This window comes from Uloborus diversus, chromosome 2 (assembly GCF_026930045.1).
Source record: "Uloborus diversus isolate 005 chromosome 2, Udiv.v.3.1, whole genome shotgun sequence".
Classification (NCBI taxonomy): domain Eukaryota; kingdom Metazoa; phylum Arthropoda; class Arachnida; order Araneae; family Uloboridae; genus Uloborus; species Uloborus diversus.
In genome coordinates this window covers 14,373,789-14,395,561 of record NC_072732.1, presented here as the reverse complement: position 1 = coordinate 14,395,561, position 21,773 = coordinate 14,373,789, and the positions used below count along the sequence as shown (strand labels likewise).

At 35.8% G+C, this 21,773-nt stretch overlaps 2 protein-coding genes across 2 annotated transcripts in view; one reads left to right on the top strand and one right to left on the bottom strand.

Moving 5' to 3' along the window:
• The window catches only part of LOC129216877 (organic cation transporter protein-like), an 81,611-nt gene that overhangs the window by 18,607 nt on the left and 41,231 nt on the right, over window positions 1–21,773 (top strand). Inside the window, exons 3-4 of the mRNA XM_054851091.1 lie at window positions 6,874–6,977; window positions 8,064–8,218. Of these exons, the coding sequence (XP_054707066.1) occupies window positions 6,874–6,977; window positions 8,064–8,218 (259 nt within the window). The remainder of the gene's footprint in view (window positions 1–6,873; window positions 6,978–8,063; window positions 8,219–21,773) is intronic.
• LOC129216878 (organic cation/carnitine transporter 2-like) overlaps window positions 1–21,773 on the bottom strand; it is a 95,688-nt gene that overhangs the window by 65,412 nt on the left and 8,503 nt on the right. The window lies entirely within an intron of this gene.

Genomic DNA, 21,773 nt, shown 5'->3' with positions numbered 1-21,773 from the left:
TCCTGCCTGCACACAGACACAAACACATATGTCTACACACATACACATACCCCGCCCCACGCACACAAACACTCATACACACAACTGCCCACGCACTCATGCCTGCACACAGACACACATGCCTGCACACACATACACATACCCTACACACAAACACACATACCCCCACACACAAACACACACTCCTACATACACACTCGTGATTGCGAAAAACATAATTTGAATTCAAAATAACAAAATTCAAATTATTTTTTTATTCTAATTACTATTAGAAATTCGCCCGTCAAGGTAAGAGTATGACGGGTGAAAATCGCTTCTACATTTGAACGAAGCCATTGCCTGTTTGGTGATATTTTGATAGTTGAAATTTTAACTGTAACTCCAGCGGATGAACGCTAAACTCCAGGGCCCGATTAAGATATCGAGGGGCCCTAGGCCAAATTCTTTTTTGGGGCCCCCTGTGTTCAAACTTTATAACTTTATCCGTTGGCTGAAACAATTTTAACCATTGACTAAAGTAATTTCAGCCATCTGGGGGCCCCTAAATATCGGGGGCCCTAGGCCTGGACCTAGTTGGCCTATTCAGTAATCAGGCCCTGCTAAACTCCAGTAGATAGCGCTAAATGTTGACCCTTTTTAAATTTCCTCATTCTCTTGAAATAAATAGTCTTACCAGTAAAACAGTTAAGTGACCGGATCCAGTTCAGCCTTGTCACGATAAAACCCTTCCCTGCATATCCAACATTACCAGAACATATTATCAAACTATCATGCCGCGGCGCGAGTTTCATTGTTGAAACACGCGGGTTACTCGATCATCGGCTATTATTTATGTGAGGATTTTAATGCAAAATTCCAACCATTCTGAATGTTATAAGTCAAAATGGATCCCTTCTTTCCCTGCCATCTTCCATTTGAAATTGATATCTCTGTTGCGGTCTTTACTGTGTTAGGATATTTCACGCCTCCAAAAGGAATTACACTCTTCCAAAAAAGGTCAAGTAGTATTTTTTCACCTCAAAAAAACAAACCTAGATCTATCTCCAATGATAACTTATTCAACTCTTATGAAATGCGTCTCTATGCATTGGGGTGATCACGTGTTTTGTGACAACTGTTCAAAAATGTGGATTACTTTTATTTTACCAGTAGTGGTACCCGCACGGCTTTGCCCGTAATAGAAAAACAAAAAGGTCTTTTGGTTCGCCTGTATATTTACAAATAATGTATGGTAAATTTTCTCGCCAATTGGCTTGTACTCATGTTACGGTTCCACGTTATAATAATTTCGTATCTCGCCAATTGGCTTGTACCCATGTTACGGTTTCAAGTTATGATAATTTCGTAATTTACTCGTCCATCTTATGAAAATTTTGTTCTTAAAATTGGAATAGAAAAATAACCACATCGAATTTTGGAAAAATCGCTTCAAGGTGCACACCCCCATGCTACAAACTAACTTTGTGCCAAATTTCATGAAAATCGGCCGAACGGTCTAGGCGCTATGCGCGTCACAGAGATCCTGACAGACAGAGATCCGGACAGAGAAAGATTCTGACAGACAGAGATCCGGACAGAGAGACTTTCAGCTTTATTGTTAGTAGATTCACTATTTTTTTTAAACATAAAACCATAATATTAAAATTTCTCTGAATAACTGAACTGAAGTTATCGTCCTTATGCCAGGGATAAGGCACAACTACATACAATATACCGGCATCCCCGTTAGGACATCCGGATACTGCAGTTCCATCCTTGTGATGAACTCATCTGTCAGAAATAGTGAATAAGCGAGTTGGAGGCAATTGTCATCCCACTGAAGCTGAGATGATATCAGCTTCTATGTCAGAATGACAATAAATTTACTTTTGCAAAACGTTTATTGGCACTCTCGGCTTCAGTGAGATGACATCCGCTCCCAGCTCGGTTATTCCCTATTCCAGACTGATGAGTCCACAACAAGGAGGGAACTGCAGTCTCTGGATGTCATTACCAGGTTCTCAGTATTTTGCATTTACAGGTAGTTATAAAAATAATGGAAACACTCTGTGACAACTGTGTTGGGAATCGCTAGTCTGCCGTAAATGTTCTGTTAATAAAGGTGTCTTCTGACTGGAATCACTCACACTGGTGAATACAGATGGTCATTGTGTTCTGTGGTCACTTCTGCTGCTGTTGTTCGCTTTTTGGACCTTACAATCCGCTTCAATACCCGTCGGTTTCCTTCACTGAGCTTTTCTTTCCGTTCACTATATTGCTTTGCTGAGCTTGTCTTACCGCGCTGTGTGTATGCTGTCATGACTTTAGATACTGTACCTCTAGAAACGCCAAAAAGTTGAGATACTTCAGTTACACTTGCTCCAACTAGACGCGCCTCAACAATTTGGCCTCTTTTAAAAATTGAGAGGTCCGATATTTCACGCGCATAAAAAAAAATCCAAGACGGCCAGAACTTCAGCTAATCCACCATATGCTACCAGAATGTGTACATTGCGATTTATAAAAAACCCAGATATCTAGTTTTATTCTTTACTAGCTGTACCCGACGCGCGTTGCTACGCCAACAAAAAAATACATCATTATACTGATTTTCATGACAATCGGTTGAACGGGGCAGAAGTTGCTACTCTGCAGTGCCGCCTGGTGGCGAGTGGCTTCAATGAGCATATTATGCACCTTCTCCGTGGAAAAATACATATATATATATAGCAATTTTCATAATAATCGGTCTAGGTATCAAGTGAAGCCGTGACTATACTCAAATTTTGTACTCACGCAGTTTGCAAGATCAATCAATCGCTAAAAATATCAAATAGAAAAAGTTTTGAATCCCCCCGTTGCATGAAAAGCCATAAAACAATATAGAAAGAATTTATTTGTTCAAACTCAAGAAAAATGGCAACAGCTAACTTCTTATCAATGAGATCTTTCACGCGAATTAATTTCTGCAGCCGATAATTATATTCGTATTTATCCAATGGATTGTGACTTAAATTGGAATAAAAAAGGAACTATCGATCGGATTTTTTTCGAACTGGTCTATAAACATTCCCAGTACCAAAAATAACAAACGGTGAAAGTTTCAGCCAAATCTGCCGGGTAGTTTTTGAGATCATGGATGACATACAGACAAACATTCATTTATATATATATAGATTACGTACGAAGCACATTCAGAAATGTCACTTTTATTCACAGGCGTTTCCATTATTTTGATAACTACCTGTACAATGTGTTGGAGACGTCATTCATCTATCAAGTTCTTGTACCTTCGACGTCCTTTGGACGTAATTTCATAGCGAGGTGATAAGTATGAGTTACCATTTCATTTACAGGTCCCTGAATGGCAACACCGAATGGCATTTCATCATTTGTGATGTCATCGGCAGAAGCGTTAAACGATGAAAGAGCACCGATTTAAGTAATTTTTTAAAAATATTAAACTTAAAGAAATTATTTAAAAAATGATCAGATTCTATGTTTTTAAGCATGCTCTTTCAGAAAAAAATACTTTTAAAATTTTGGAAACGACCCCATTAGACTTAAGCATTTAAAGGTTTTGTAACGTTTACGTACATAGCTTTATGTGTGCATTACTGTTTGACCACGGATTGTATGTAATTTGGCAATGTGCCAAGTAAAGACGATTCCATCTGAATGAATCTAGCAGGGGAGAAGGGAAAATAAGGATGGGATTTCGATGCACGCGTTTTATAATGTCACTGGTTCCTTATTCATTTATTCCATTCTCAAAAATAAGATAAGGGGAAACGAAAATAGTTACCATGGAAACAACAAAAAGAAAAAATATTTTCATTCCGTTCAGGAACGTAAAAGTAAAATGGTAAGCTCAAAACTATGTGGTGAATAAATAAATCAAGTAACTTTTGCTGTGAGGATATAGATCGAATATACTTTAGATTTAAAAAATGTTGCTATGAGCAAATTTTCATTTTTTTCAAAACTAAGGCTAAATAATAGAGAGGTAAAGTGCACATCTGTAACAAACCAACTAACATCCCTATAAACTAATAGATGCGTCCATTTCCGCCTATAAACCGGATGTTAGCCTTTCCATGTAATCGATGGTCGGACAGTACATGTTTATCTCACTTATGGTACTGTTTCACTCATATGTATACAGTAGACACCGGTTAATTAAATCAGTGCTTAATTGAATCAACCACTTTAATGACACAAATTGTCAAAAGCAGAACAAAATCCAGCTTTATTGAACTAGCTACTTTTTTGAATCAGCCGCTTTATGGAATCTATTTAGAACAAGCGCGATTCATGTAAGCAGCAGCCACTGCATAAATAAACAACTCAAGAAGTCACTGGAAATGTTCCTACTGTATGACCATCGATTACATGGAAAGGCTAACATCCGGTTTATAGGCGGAAACGGACGTATCTATTAGTTTATAGGGGTGTTAGTTGGTTTGTTTCAGATCTGCACTTTTGCCTCTCTATTATTTAGCCTTAGTTTTGAAAAAATGAAAATTTGCTCTGAGCAACAATTTTTTTGAGTCTAAAGTATATTCGATCTGTATTCTCACGGCAAAAATTGATCGATTTATTTATTCACAACAAAGTTTTGAGCTTACCATTTTGCTTTGACGTTCCTGAACGAAATGAAAATATTTTCTTTTCTTTTTGTTGTTTCCATGGTAACTATTTTTGTTTTCCCTTATTTTATTTTAGAGAATGCAATAAATGAATAAAGTACTGGTGACATCATAAAACGCGTGCATCAAAATCCCATCGTTATTTTCCCCTCTCCCCTGCTAGATTCATTCAGATGGAATCGTTTTTACTTGGCAGATTGCCAAATTACATACAATCCGCGGTCAAACAGTATTTTAATTTACTAAATTTTGGGAAGATCACAAGGAATACAATGCTGGCGTTAACCCCATAGAGCAGGAATTAATAACTGGAGGGAGCAAGTCTAATCATTGGCTCAGGGAACGCTGAGTTAAAAGATTCCAAGTCACTTGGCTCAACTGCGACGAATGGGAGACACGTTTCAAGTGGAGCGAGTGAAAGAAACTTGGTTTCCTCCAATACTTTTCTTTCAAATGTATCACGTGACTTGAGATCCTTGCTTCACCATCTGAAAGCTTCACTCTCTTCTCTTTTAATTCCTTCTCAATCGGTTATACACACCCCATTACATTTCATTTACGTTCCAAAAAATCACCTCATTAGATAAGGGTAAAGATAATTGATGTTTTTTCTAGATGACAATCTAAAGAAAAAAAAGGGGGAAAAACAGGACTCGGAGACACAAACCAATATTTTACTAAATCAGAAACATCTGTAACGAATTTTTCATACAACTATTACCAAGGATCTTATTTACTTTTCCCCAATTTCTTAGGAAAGAACTGATGATATCCTCAGTCTTATCCCCTTATATATAATAGCCGATGATCGAGTAACCCGCGTGTTTTAACAATGAAACTCGCGCCATAGCATGATAATTTGATAATATGTTTTGGTACTGCTTAACATGCAGGGAAAGGTAAAGTAAGAAAAACAACGTTAAAAAAAGCACAAATTTGCCAATTACAGCTAATCCGCTATTTTTATCTTTTAAGCTGCATGCTTATCTGCTCTTGGCTTTTGTCGGATGTCTTTTCATCCATAGGCTCATTACTTTTTGCATTGAAAAAAGCGTTCCCTGTAACGCCGAAACACGTGTCTGATGTAATTGGCAAATTAGTGCTTTTTTAACGTTGTTTTTCTTACTTTACTGTTCAGCACAAAGGTATTTATTTATCCCATGCAGGGAAAGGCTTTATTGTGACAAGGCTGAACTCGATCCAGCAACTTAACTGTTTTACTGATAAGACAGTCATTTTAAGGAAATGAAAAATAAAAAAAAATGGTTGAAAATTAACTATATCCACTAAAGTTTAGGGTTAATCCACTGGAGGTAAGGGTTGAAATTTCAACTATCGAAATATCACCAAACAGGCAATTGCTTCGTTCAACTGTAGAAGAGTAGAAGCAATTTTCATCCATCATACCTTGACGGCCAACTTGCTAGTTTTTATGGGGTTACAGCACCTCAAAAATGATGAAACGATTGAAAAAATTTTTATCGCTTATTTCAAAACTAAAAACTATTCTGAACACAGCGGAAAAGTTTCATTGCTTTTGTTCAAATATTTAAAAAGTTATGCGTGGTTTTAGGCCATGCTCGCTATGTGTTCTTAGGCAAAAGAAAAACTTTAAATTGCTTTTTCTCGATGATGGTATTTTTGTGTTTGCATGTCATTAGAATCCCTAAGGATTGTTTTCTACTAAACATACAGCTTTAAAGTAATACTTTTGGCAATTGGGACTACATATTTGACAAAATTGTACATTGGATAAGAATTTTATAAATTACTCAAATGTTTAGAGCATGTTAAACCTTAAAAACCAAAAATTTTTTAAAAAAACTTTGATTTTTTTACACAATTAATCACAGAAAATTTTCTAATAAACTCATAAGCAAATGAATGCACAGAATTTTATAGATGATTATAGTGATCGTTTAGCAAAAACATTTTTTTTAATTAGTGCAAAAATAAAAAAACTTTAAAGATTTTTAAAAAATTGAAAATTTTCTCAATTTTTTGAATTTTTAAAAAAGTAGGCAATATTTTTAAATTTTGAAAATAAATTATTGATTAAGAAATAAGTATGCATGTTATGGTTTCAAAGAAATATAAAATTTACTTAAATTTTAAAAAAATGTTCGAAAGATACTGTGACCCCTTAATAGAACTGAAATAAGATTGTTACCAAAAATAAAATCGCATGCAGGTTGTACGTTTGAAGATTTATTATAATGGTCATGATTTCAATTTCCTCTAATAGTGGGATCTCGTTTGTGACAAAAAATGGCTGACGTCCTTCGCAAAATCTGTGTACATGTTTGGGCATCTAGTAGCTTCTCTCATCTTTGGACAAGTTTCCGATCGGTGAGTTCTACTTTTTATGCAATCTTTGTGTGATTCTGTCCTGTAGTTGCTCTATTATAAATGAGTATAGACCCCCTCATCCCCTTGTTATAAACTGTCACAATTTCACGACCTCCTCCTCCTCAAAGCGTGACATCATTTGTGGATGACCCTTTATAACGAATAGTATGATGTCTTTCTTGTATGAAACTGCTACGTATACTGTTGGATTTTTTTTTTTTTTTTTTTTTGAAATTTTACGGTAAAAGTCACTGGCATCCATGTTGTCAGTAACTTTTACCTTAAAATCATATTTTACTGTAAAATTTTACAGTAGAATAAACGAGAGTTAAAAAATGCAACATGCGAGCAGCAGGTTCGAACTCAGGGCCATTGAATTGGCAGGCGGCTTTTCAATCCACCGTACAAGTTATTATACATTGAGTGAGGGGAAGCAACTGTAAACCACGTGGTACATCAATTAGCACTGCAATCGGCTTTTTTTTTCGGTAAAATTTACTGTAATTTTTTTCTGTTCTGTAAACACTCCATTTTACAGTAATATTTACCATAAAGGTTATTTCCTGAATTTTTAACAGCGTGACACTGAAGCTGACTAGGGAAAAATGAGGAGTGGTGAAACACACACTAACAAAGCTACAGTACGGATGTGGGAATTTGCGCAGTCAGTGATGCTGAAAGGATGAAAGTACATTCACGAATTAGTGTTTAGTAGTCAATAACAAAACCAAAACCTAGCATCACAATTCCTTTCCAAATATTTTCGAGTTGTGAGCGAAAAATTCCTTAGCTCTAAAATTCGTTGCTCCGGAAAAACTCACGTTATATACATTTCGCGTAAGTCGGATCGCGTTGTAGCGGGAGTCGACTGTACTTTTTTTTTGTTTTAAATTTCTTTCATAATTTTTAGGTAACAGTTTTTATTTATTTATTGAATCATCTTCGTCTTGCTATCGAAAGTCAAACTTTAGAAGCCAAATTTGGATCAAGGGTAGTTAAAAAGTCAATCACCAACTAGCCAGCTATAGAGAATCTAATTTTTATTTAGTTCTGATTTGAATTACTGTAGTTGCATTTTGTTTGCAGCATCGGCCGCCGGCCGGTCATCCTTTTCTGCTACGGGCTGTTTTGGTGCTGTGCGGTGGCAACAGTATTTACCAACTCCATCGGCATGTTCCTGTTCTTCCGCTTCCTCGTGGCACTTGGACTCACAGCTGCCTACACGTCTGCGTTTGTCACAGGTGAGCAGGCTAAATATTTACAGTTGTGTCATCTCGAATCTCAGTTACTACCTGCAATGCAGACATATAAAACCAGGCTTGTGCCATTTGCTGTTTTTGATGTTGGATCCATGCGTCCCACACTGTCGGCTGATCCAAATAACGAGTAATCAAAATGGTCCATTCTTGTAGCTCTTAAAAGAAAAAGGATTGGTCTTCCCGTAGAAATTACGAAACATTTATGGTAAAGGGCACCTCAGGATTGTTGAGGCGTAGACTCATGGGGTGATGATATCATTGGGTGAGTAGACTTCCAAAGCAGTTGAAAGCAAAATAAGCATAGGATGCTATAATTAAACTTTGGCGAAACAAGTTTTTCCGAGCAACAGCAATTTTGAGGATATTTATGCGGAAAAACAAAGTATCAATGTTGACGAGCGCTATAATCTCAAAAAGCAAAACTGGTAGAAAACAAGGAGAACCAAAGTATAAATGTTGAGGAGCGCTATAACCCAAAAAGCAAAACCGGTAAAAAACAGGTAGAAACAAAGTATCAATGTTTACGAGCGCTATAATCCCGAAAAGCAAAACTGGTAAAAAACAAGGAGAACCAAAGTATCAATGTTGAGAAGCGCTATAACCCCGAAAAGCAAAACTGGTAAAAAACAGGTAGAAACAAAGTATCAATGTTGTGAAGGCGCTATAACCCAAAAAGCGAAACTGGTAAAAAACAGGTAGAAACAAAGTATCAATGTTGTGAAGCGCTATAATCCCGAAAAGCAAAACTGGTAAAAAACAAGGAGAAACAAAGTATCAACGTTGAGGAGCGCTATAACCCAAAAAGCAAAACTGGTAAAAAACAGGTAGAAACAAAGTATCAATGTTGTGAAGCGCTATAATCCCAAAAAGCAGAACTGGTAAAAAAACAGGTAGAAACAAAGTATCATCAATGTTGTGGAGCGCTATAAACCAAAAAGCAAAACTGGTATAAAACAAGGAGAACCAAAGTATCAATGTTGAGGAGCGCTATAACCCAAAAAGCAAAACTGGTAAAAAACAGGTAGAAACAAATTATCAATGTTGTGAAGCGCTATAATCCCGAAAAGCAGAACTGGTCAAAAATAGGTAGAAACAAAGTATCAATGTTGTGAAGCGCTATAATCCCAAAAAGCAAAACTGGTAAAAAACAAGGAGAAACAAAGTATCAACGTTGAGGAGCGCTATAACCCAAAAAGCAAAACTGGTAAAAAACAGGTAGAAACAAAGTATCAATGTTGTGAAGCGCTATAATCCCAAAAAGCAGAACTGGTAAAAAACAGGTAGAAACAAAGTATCAATGTTGTGAAGCGCTATAATCCCAAAAAGCAGAACTGGTAAAAAACAGGTAGAAACAAAGTATCAATGTTGTGAAGCGCTATAATCCCGAAAAGCAGAACTGGTCAAAAATAGGTAGAAACAAAGTATTATCAATGCTGTGGAGCGCTGTAATCCCGAAAAGCAAAACTGGTGAAAAACAGGGAGGAGCAAAGGATATCTCTTCGTATGGAATAGAGTGCCAGCGTGGGGATTGTTTAGACTAGGCGTTTGATTTCAGTGTGTGTATGGAGACTTTGAGAAATGTAACGTAGTTACGTATGTAGATACACGTATTTTATTTTTCAAATATAATATAAAATAAATATACAACAATTGACATCTTAGGTCTCCTTCATCATGGAAAATTTTAAAATGCCATTAAGCAGAAAACACTTGTGTTAAAAACAAATACATAATTTGCAATAAAAAGAACGTAGGCTGTAAGTTACCACCCAAGCCAGGACTAAGGCAAAGCTGCAAGCATGTACCGATAGCCCAGTAGCGATATCCAGGGACTGCAGTGCCACAATTGGTTTGGGCTCATCAGTCTGGAATAGTCATGCACACTTTGGCAACGCCTCAGGCTAAAAGGTTTGTCAAACGCAAACTTACACCTGGACAAAGCAAGTGCAATAACTGCTTTTTGAAAAAGAAGAAAACTTGTCAAATGAACGCTAAAAATACGTAGGGACTTATTATTTTAAATTGAAGCACCATGGAAAAAAAAAAAACAAAAAAAAAACTCATGCTTGTGCATTTCAATGCATAATAGCCCAGTAAATTTAGGATTTGTTTGCACCAGAAATTTGTAATTAAGAAATATTTTCAGAATTAGTTTCTCATAGCATGTAAAGTAAATCCTAAAAAGTCCCCTAAGTTCCCATGTGAGCTTCCATCCAAAATGACGGATCAAAGATGGCCTGAGTCCATTTCGACCATTTTTGGATAATCTGTCTCTCTGTGTTCGTGTGTGTGTCACATATGTGTGTGACTTTTTTTTTTTTTTTTTGTGGCCGTTCTACAGCAAAAACTACCTCATGAAATTGAACGTAATTTGCGAAATTTGGTACACATATGTGCCCCTATGTGAATTTGTGCCCATTGGTTTTTGGCACGAATTTCTCCAAGGGGTGGGGCAATGGGACGTTTCTTGAGTTATGCGTGTCTGCTATTCCCCAAGAAGTAACTGGCGGAATCAAACGAAATTTGGTCCATATGTTTCCCCTAACGGGTACAGGTGCTGATTCAATTTTGGTGTCAATAGCTCAAACGGGGGTTGCGGTATAGAACGTTTTTGGTCGTCAACTGTAACTGCTGTATCTCAAGAAATAATGAACGGAATCAAACAAAAGCTTGTCGAAAAGTAGCCCTCAGAGGGTATAAGAGTTGATTCTATTTTGGCGTCAATAGCTGAAAAGTGGGTGGCTCAATCGAACGTCCTTTTTTTTCCCATTGTGAGTGCCATATCTCAAGAAGTAATGCTACGTTCTGGATGAAATTTGGCATAAATGTGAATCCATATGTAAACAGTAGTTAGTTCAATTTTGGCGCCAAACGCTCCCTGGGGGGGGGGCTGACTTTTTTTTGTGAATAATATTAGCTTTATAAATGCAACAATAAGGAAGATAAATCGTAATAGACTGTCGTCTGGGTATTTCGCGTGACTAATTGTTGGAAAATAACCAGAAAATCGCGATGATTTCAACTTTTTTACTGTTGCCATCTTGTATTTGTTAACAAATAAATGCTTGTAATTATTTTAAGCAAGGCTTTTAAAATAATTTTCAATTTTCATTCTTTGCGTGACTTTGAGATAAATCGGAAATTGGGATGGTCGTGAAGTTTTGGCGTGTGTAATTTTGTTTTTGTTGGGAATGTTGCTTCCTTGTCAAGTATAGTGAGGGATCAGAATTATAAGAAAGATACAGAAGAAAGTTTCGTAATGGCCACAACATACTAGTTTTTCTTTCTCACTTAATATTACAAAAGGAATTTGGAGCCACTTTACGATTTACGGTAGTTTCAAAGAGCAAAATATATCAACATTGAATTGTCAAACCGAAAATTTTGCATTTCAGACAAAAAACACAATTTGCAGATCATATATGTTTATTGTTTTTTTTTATGGGGAAATGTCGGTAAAGCACAAGCACCAATTCAAACATACATAGCATTTTTTAAAACTGAAAAATAACAGCTATTGGTTGTTTGATTTATTTATTTTTTATGGCGCAAGAGCCCTTGGGGCCATACTGCGCCAAACGATTTTTTAGAATAAATTTATAGATAAATATAAAGTCAGGGCATGATAAAAGTAAGCTTGTTTTCAGGAAAAGGTATAAACATGGGTACTTTAAAATAAGTAATAAAAAACATGTAGACATTAAAAACATTTATGTGACGTATGAAATAATATGTTGACAAAAAACCTTGAATAACAAAATAAAATCACATTTTGACGACACAAACTCTAAATTAGAAAGGATAATCCAATCTCCTGGAGGAAGTTGTATAAATTTCGATGGGGTGGGTCCCCAAACAACTCCTTCAAAAAGGGGTTAAAATTATTAAAATATTTAAAACGTATTTGGTTAAAATTTGGGCAGTTACTTAAAATATGTAACACTGTCTGATTCACATTACATGTAATGCACGTTGGAGCTGGTTCACGACATAAGAGGTATTTTATGAGTGAACCTTGTATGACCAATGCGAAGTCAAGTTAATAAAACTTATTCTCTCCTGGTAAGTTGTAAAGATTTGAAACCTTTAGCCGAGGGCTGGATGGAATGCAATTTATTTTTTGTTAATAACAGCTATTGACTAATATATGAGAGAAAATATTTTAAGAAAAATCCCCCCAAAAATTTTTAAAAATATTTATTTTAATAGCTTATGTGTTCTGCTGCACATTATTCACACAGAACTTCAATACACAACACAATACAATCTTCAACAGAACACAGAAATTTCAATTTTTTGGAGTCAAAACAAATTTTTTTCGTTGGTTATTTTAGGTTATGTATCGAAACAATATTCCTTCTAGAGTCTACAGTTTCTTTCATAACCGAAAAAAATTCATTTTTGCCCAAGTTATAAGGAAAACAAAAAGTACTAGGGGGCCATCTTTTGATCCGCCATTTTGGATACAAGCTCACATGGGAACTTAGGATACTTTTCACTTTTTGTTCTACACATGTTCAGGAACTAATCCTGAAAATTTCAGCTAATTATTAATTTGTGGTGCATCGACCCTATTTTTAGCCTAAATTTACTGGGCTATAAAGTAAATTTCCAAACCTGATGATGAAAATAATTTCTCTCCTGAAATTTCACATTTTTCCTTTTAAAAGATATGTAGTTACTGTAAGCGCACTACTTATCTTCGTGGGGCTTTAATTTTTGCGATATTCATGAGCGCGCTGTAGTTGCGAAAATTTAAGCCTCGCAAAATGTATTTTCTAGGCGAATTTTTCAACTTTCGGCACTATAAAATTCACGAAATTTTCAACTCGCGTAATCAGTGGTATTTTCATTTTCGCGAAATTTACTGCTCACAAAAATAAGTGCTTTTCCAGAAATTAATTTTAAGAGAAAACAACAACAAAATGCATGATTACATTATGTTTTTAAAACCCAGGATGGGGTGAAATTGAACCTCCAAGTGACGGTCCTGTGTAAAACCATACTCCAAATATATTTCAAATCCAACGAGCTGATGTGTGCATCACATGACTTCCTTTTACTCCAATTTAGTGTCATTTTTCCCATTATTGGCAATTTTAATGTGATTCAATGGTTTACTCTCTAAATATCATCACCAGTGGCCAAATTGAAACCAGATTTAAAAAAAAACGAGCTGATGTGTGCATCACATGACTTCCTTTTACTCCAATTTAATGTCATTTCCCCATTATTCGCTATTTTAATGTGATTCAATATTTATTCTCTAAATATCACCAACAATGGCCAAATTGAAACCAAAAAAAAAAAAAAACTCCGCCAAATTTGTCGCCAAGTTGGCGACAAAACTTGGCGACCAAAAGACTAGCGATATATCGCCAAGTGTCCGACAAATTATAACGCCACTTGAGTTTACATCGAAATTAACAATGATTTCCCCCCAAAAAGGTGCAAAAGACCCCCTTAGGAACATCCGAAAGCAACCAAAAGGGGAGGTGCACAACTAGACCCCACTACGAGTCTATGTACCAAATTTCAACTTTCTAGGACATACCATTTTTGAGTTATGCGAGATACATACGCACATACGCACATACGCACATACGCACATACATACAGACGTCACGAGAAAAGTCGTTGTAATTACCTCGGTGATGGTCAAAATGGATATTTCGCGTGTCTATACATTCTTAGGCACTTTTCCGCATGTGGTCGAATCGAAAAAAAAACTCAACATTCATTTGGGGGTGAGCAAAATGGAAATTAAGGGCGATTTTTGAGTGAAAATTTTTTCGCGAATACAATACTTCCTTTTTTGTAAAAGGAAGTAAAAACAAATTTGTCGCCAAGTTGGCGACAAAACTTGGCGACCAAATGACTGGCGATATATCGCCAAGTGTCCGCCAAATTATAACACCACTTGAGTATCCATCGAAATTAACAATGATTTCCCCCCAAAAAAGGGGCAGAAGACCCCTTTAGAAACACCCGAATGCAACCAAAAGGGGGGGGGGGGGTGCACAACTAAACTCCATTAGGAGTCTACGTACCAAATTTCAACTTTCTAGGACATACCGTTCTTGAGTTATGCGACATACATATGCACATACACACATACGCAGATACATACGTTACAGAAGTCACGAGAAAACTCGTTGTAATTAACTCGGGGATCGTCAAAATGGATATTTCGGGTGTCTGTACGTTCCTAGGCACATATCCACGTGTGGTCGGGTCGAAAAAAAAAAACTCAACATTCATTTGGGGGTGAGCAAAATGGAAATTAAGGCCGATTTTTAGGTGAATTTTTTTTCGCGAATACAATATTTCCTTTTTTACTTTCTTCTATATCTAATATATAGAAGAAAGTATTGGATTCGTGCAAATTTTCGAATTTCGAATTTTGACGGATTCGAACGTTTTGAGGTGTGCTGAGTCCATTTCGACCATTTTTGGAAAATGTCTGTCTGTCTGTGTGTGTGTGTGTATGTGTGTGTGTATGTATGTATGTGTGTGTATGTATGTGTGTCACGTCTGTGTGTGACCAGTTTTTTGTGGCCGCTCTACAACAAAAACTACCGCATGAAATCGAACGAAATTTAGTACACATATGTGCCCTTATGTGAACTTGTGCCCATTAGTTTTTGGCGCGAATTCCTCCAAGGGGGGTGGAGCAATGGGACGTTTTTCGAGTTACGCGTGCTTGCTATTCCTCAGGAAGTAACTGGCGGAATCAAACAAAATTTGATCCATATGTTGGTATTAACAGGAACAGGTGCTGATTCAATTTTGGTGTCAATAACTCAAACGGGGGTTGAGCTATAGAACGTTTTTTGTCGTAAATTGTGACTGCTGTATCTCAAGAAATAATGAACGGAATCAAACAAAAGCTTATCGAAAAGTAGCCCTCAGAGGGTATAAGAGTTGATTCTATTTTGGCGTCAATAGCTGAAAAGTGGGTGGCTCAATCGAACGTCCTTTTTTTTCCCATTGTGAGTGCCATATCTCAAGAAGTAATGCTACGTTCTGGATGAAATTTGGCATAAATGTGAATCCATATGTAAACAGTAGTTAGTTCAATTTTGGCGCCAAACGCTCCCTGGGGGGGGGGGGGGGGGCTGACTTTTTTTTGTGAATAATATTAGCTTTATAAATGCAACAATAAGGAAGATAAATCGTAATAGACTGTCGTCTGGGTATTTCGCGTGACTAATTGTTGGAAAATAACCAGAAAATCGCGATGATTTCAACTTTTTTACTGTTGCCATCTTGTATTTGTTAACAAATAAATGCTTGTAATTATTTTAAGCAAGGCTTTTAAAATAATTTTCAATTTTCATTCTTTGCGTGACTTTGAGATAAATCGGAAATTGGGATGGTCGTGAAGTTTTGGCGTGTGTAATTTTGTTTTTGTTGGGAATGTTGCTTCCTTGTCAAGTATAGTGAGGGATCAGAATTATAAGAAAGATACAGAAGAAAGTTTCGTAATGGCCACAACATACTAGTTTTTCTTTCTCACTTAATATTACAAAAGGAATTTGGAGCCACTTTACGATTTACGGTAGTTTCAAAGAGCAAAATATATCAACATTGAATTGTCAAACCGAAAATTTTGCATTTCAGACAAAAAAACACAATTTGCAGATCATATATGTTTATTGTTTTTTTATGGGGAAATGTCGGTAAAGCACAAGCACCAATCCAAACATACATAGCATTTTTTAAAACTGAAAAATAACAGCTATTGGTTGGTTTGGTTTATTTATTTTTTATGGCGCAAGAGCCCTTGGGGCTATACTGCGCCAAACGATTTTTTAGAATAAATTTATAGATAAATATAAAGTCAGGACATGATAAAAGTAAGCGTGTTTTCAGGAAAAGGTATAAACATGGGTACTTTAAAATAAGTAAAAAACATGTAGACATTAAAAACATTTAAATAACGTATGAAATAATATGTTGACAAAAAACCTTGAATATGAAAAAAAAATCACATTTTGACGACACAAACTCTAAATTAGAAAGGATAATCCAATCTCCTGGAGGAAGTTGTATAAATTTCGATGGGGTGGGTCCCCAAACAACTCCTTCAAAAAGGGGTTTAAATTATTAAAATATTTAAAACGTATTTGGTTAAAATTTGGGCAGTTACTTAAAATATGTAACACTGTCTGATTCACATTACATGTAATGCACGTTGGAGCTGGTTCACGACATAAGAGGTATTTTATGAGTGAACCTTGTATGACCAATGCGAAGTCAAGTTAATAAAACTTATTCTCTCCTGGTAAGTTGTAAAGATTTGAAACCTTTAGCCGAGGGCTGGATGGAATGCAATTTATTTTTTGTTAATAACAGCTATTGACTAATATATGAGAAAAAATATTTTAAGAAAAATCCCCCCAAAAATTTTTAAAAATATTTATTTTAATAGCTTATGTGTTCTGCTGCACATTACATAGAACACAAAAATTTCAATTTTTTGGAGTCAAAACAAGTTTTTTTCGTTGGTTATTTTAGGTTATGCATCGAAACAATATTCCTTCTAGAGTCTACAGTTTCTTTCATAACCGAAAAAATTTCATTTTTGCCCAAGTTATAAGGAAAACAAAAAGTACTAGGGGGCCATCTTTGATCCGCCATTTTGGATACAAGCTCACATGGGAACTTAGGGGACTTTTCAGTATTTGTTCTACACATGTTCAGGAACTAATCCTGAAAAATTCAGCTAATTATTAATTTGTGGCGCATCGACCCTATTTTTGGCCTAAATTTACTGGGCTATAAAGTACATTTCCAAAAATGATGATGAAAATAATTTCTCTCTCCTGAAATTTCACATTTTTCCTTTTAAAAGAAATGTAGTTACTGTAAACGCAGTACTTATCTTCGCGGGGCTTTAATTTTTGCGATTTTCATGAGCGCGCTGTAATTGGGAAAATTTAAACCACGAAAAATATGTTTTTGTGTTGAATTTTTCAACTTTCGGCACCATAAAATTCACGAAATTTTCAACTCGCGTAATCAGTGGTATTTTCATTTTCGCGAAATTTACTGCTCACAAAAATAAGTGCTTTTCCAGAAATTAATTTTAAGAGAAAACAACAACAAAATGCATGATTACATTATGTTTTTAAAACCCAGGATGGGGTGAAATTGAACCTCCAAGTGACGGTCCTGTGTAAAACCATACTCCAAATAAAAGTATATTTCAAATCCAACGAGCTGATGTGTGCATCACATGACTTCCTTTTACTCCAATTTAGTGTCATTTTTCCATTATTGGCAATTTTAATGTGATTCAATGGTTTACTCTCTAAATATCATCACCAGTGGCCAAATTGAAACCAGATTAAAAGAAAAAAAAAAAAAAAAATTCGTCGCCAAGTTGGCGACAAAACTTGGCGACCAAATGACTGGCGATATATCGCCAAGTGTTCGCCAAATTATAACACCACTTGAGTATCCATCGAAATTAAGAATGATTTCCCCCCAAAAAAGGGGCAAAAGACCCCTTTAGAAACACCCGAATGCAACCAAAAGGGGGGGGGGGGGTGCACAACTAAACTCCATTAGGAGTCTACGTACCAAATTTCAACTTTCTAGGACATACCGTTCTTGAGTTATGCGACATACATATGCACATACACACATACGCAGATACATACGTTACAGAAGTCACGAGAAAACTCGTTGTAATTAACTCGGGGATCGTCAAAATGGATATTTCGGGTGTCTGTACGTTCCTAGGCACATATCCACGTGTGGTCGGGTCGAAAAAAAAAACTCAACGTTCATTTGGGGGTGAGCAAAATGGAAATTAAGGCCGATTTTTAGGTGAAATTTTTTTCGCGAATACAATACTTCCTTTTTTACTTCCTTTTACAAAAAAGGAAGTATTGTATTCGCGAAAAAATTTTCACTCAAAAATCGCCCTTAATTTCCATTTTGCTCACCCCCAAATGAATGTTGAGTTTTTTTTTCGATTCGACCACATGCGGAAAAGTGCCTAAGAATGTATAGACACGCGAAATATCCATTTTGACCATCACCGAGGTAATTACAACGACTTTTCTCGTGGCGTCTGTATGTATGTGCGTATGTGTGTATGTGCGTATGTGCGTATGTATCTCGCATAACTCAAAAATGGTATGTCCTAGAAAGTTGAAATTTGGTACATAGACTCGTAGTGGGGTCTAGTTGTGCACCTCCCCTTTTGGTTGCTTTCGGATGTTCCTAAGGGGGTCTTTTGCACCTTTTTGGGGGGAAATCATTGTTAATTTCGATGTAAACTCAAGTGGCGTTATAATTTGTCGGACACTTGGCGATATATCGCCAGTCTTTTGGTCGCCAAGTTTTGTCGCCAACTTGGCGACAAATTTGGCGGAGTTTTTTTTTTTTTTTTTTTGGTTTCAATTTGGCCATTGTTGGTGATATTTAGAGAATAAATATTGAATCACATTAAAATAGCGAATAATGGGGAAATGACATTGAATTGGAGTAAAAGGAAGTCATGTGATGCACACATCAGCTCGTTGTAAAAGGAAGTAGAAAGGAAGGATTTTTAACTGTCGCATAAACAACTTAATAGAAAGGGTTCATTGAGCAGGCAAATGAAACGGCACTTATTCAAAGCTCTAATGATGTCTCTTCCAATTAATATGAGAGCTTTCTCTTATGCTACCCGCCAATCACGTGCCAGCAGCTGACACGAAAGGGAAGGGGCAACGATACCACTCGGGAAGTGGCGCGTCACATACTTTTCTGCGAACCTTTACGCACGCTTCGTGTAAAAACCGCTACACAAAATATTCGTAAGTCTTATCTACATACAAAACAGGTGTTGGAAATCATAAACAGGAATCGTGTCTCTACATAGTATAAAATGAAGTGTCCAAAAAGCGTCTGTGTGTTTGAACTCGCAAAACTCGAGAACTACCCGGCCGATTTCGCTGAAATTTTCACAATTTGTTCCTTTAAGTCCTGACCTGAGAAGGTTTGCAGACCAGTTCGAAAACAATTCGATGAATAGTTCTTTTTTTATTCCAATTTAGGCCCAATTTTCACATAAATTCCCGAATATGGGGGTTAAAAATTACTCGCAATTAGTAATATTATATATCGTTGGAAAGGGAAGAATTTTCCACGTTCTACGCAATTTGTTCCAACGCTCTAACTTAATTGCGGCGGGAGTTATTGACGTTTTTAGCTCGAATTTGTTTAGGCTTAGCTGAAATCTAGGCGCTACTTTCTTCATTAAATTTATCAGTAAAAAGTGAAGGAATTGACCTACAGTTTTCTTTTTGGCACCGTTGAAAAGAGCTACCTTTTTTACTCCAGATCTAACTCGACCTATGGTCGGAAGTTTAACCCTCTATCCCCATTAGAAAAAAAGTTACAAGCGAATTAAATGAAGTTCAAAAATCTGTTCTCTATTCAAGTTTTCAACCATTTTATTTTGCGTTTCCACGGTAACGCTTTTTGAATCCATTATTTCCATCTTTCTCATTTTCAATTCTGAAACTTATTTTATTTTGTGTTTCCATGGTTACGCTTTTTAAATCCATCTTTCTTATTTTATTTTAATTTCTTAAAAGTATTTTAATATCAGTCGTCATTGTTTGGAGGGGAAATTTTGCATGCTGATTTTTTTTTCTTTTATTTAAGCCTGATTGTTGAATATAAGTCACATGACACAATTTTTGTTTTCAAAATAGACCGGGCAAAGCCGGGCAACGCAGCTAGTTTCTTATAAAAAGAGGATATTTACGAAATTAGGTCAAATTCAGAGTTTTTATAATCTAATATCAGCAGCAGGGCTTCATTTGCATGGGAGCTCAGCTTAAGCACATTTTCAGGTTTATGAAAATGGCTACATATTCGGAGGAATTCACCCGACAGTAAACTCTCATTAATCTGCACAGCCAGCCATTTAGATGTACATACAGGGGAGCAACGAAATTAAATTTTTGGGAAAGCGAAAATTCACGAATGATAAAATACGAGTAGTCAAACATTTGTACATTTGATGAAAAGGGAAATTCGGGGATTCAAAAAGTGCAATTTTTCAATGGGGTCGTTTCCAAAATTTTAAAAGTATTTTTTTCTGAAAGAGCATGCTTAAAAACGTAGGATCCGACCATTTTTTAAATAATTTATTTAAGTTTAATACTTAAAAAAAATACTTAAATCGGTGTGCTTTCATTGCTTACGCTTCTGTCGTGTGACATCACAAATGATGAAATGCCATTCAGTGTTGCCATTCGCAGCACGTAATATTTAATTCGCATCTTTACTCACGTGTATTGGCAACGATATGGTTGATAGCAAGTGTAGTGCGAAACATTTAATTCGCTTCTTGATTATCATAACATGGAACCGTGGTAGAAGGATGCGCCAAATTGCATCATTTGTGACGTCATATAGATCAAAAACAAAATCGTTTTCAAAATTGGACATTTAAAAAAAATATTAAAAAATAACTGTTGAGAAAATGGAAAGTATTTTCTGAGTCCATGTTATTTTTTTTTGACTCATTCTATCAATTTCAGTGATTAAAAGTAGTACTTTTGACCGAAGGAAACCACCCCATTATGTCTTCAAATTTACCGAATCGTCAAACAAAGTTTGCCGAATGAGGAAACTTTTTGTGAGGTCACGGTTACCTCTCGTGGCCACACTTCGGGACACCCCTGTGTACAGACAGTATTTAATAAAAGGCGAAGTAGCGAAATGATGCGTTTTTGAAGGCCGTATTTTGTATTTTTATAATTTTTAATCACGCCGTTCTATATTTCATTCTTCCGAATTCAAAATACAATTTTTATTGTGTGCAGTAGTTTATGTACCTTGGCTCAATTTAGGTTATTTTGCTTTATCCGTACTTTCATTAATTTGAACGACCTGGTTCGACAAGTTCTAGGCGTCTAAAAAATACTATGTCGACTCGTTTTTAAGACCGAGAGGAAAAATGATCGATGACTAAATTTTTCAATTCCAAATTAAATCTCAAACCTCTTTTTGATATTAGTAGCAAAAAAAAAAAAAAAAAAACTGAAGCAGAAAAATCCGAACCTTGAAAGATTCGAAAGATAACTTTATTCTGAAATATCAACAAAAAAATTCCGTTGTGAATACAATCATTTGATTGGATTCATTTTCAACTCTTTCTTTTGTCTTAAAAATTCATGGTAGATGGATATTTTTCAAGCACGTTAATATTTACGCATGTAAAAATTTAGCTTTTCCCGTCAATAACATTTTTAAAACTATCTTCTGAACAACATATTATTTAACGTCCGAAGTATTTGCAAACTAATGTTAACATGTTGAATGAGTTGGTTTTTTGAAGTTGAATTTATAATTGAAGAAGTTAGCTATTCATTGACCAATAAAGTTCAAAAAAAATATCGATTTATAGGAAAACGGAAAGGTGCTTTATCTGTATACAGCTGTCTTCGAAACATTCTAAATTAAACAAGAAAAACTTCGTTGAAGTTTTAGGTTTTTTTCTCTGAGATTTAAGAAGAAATGCATC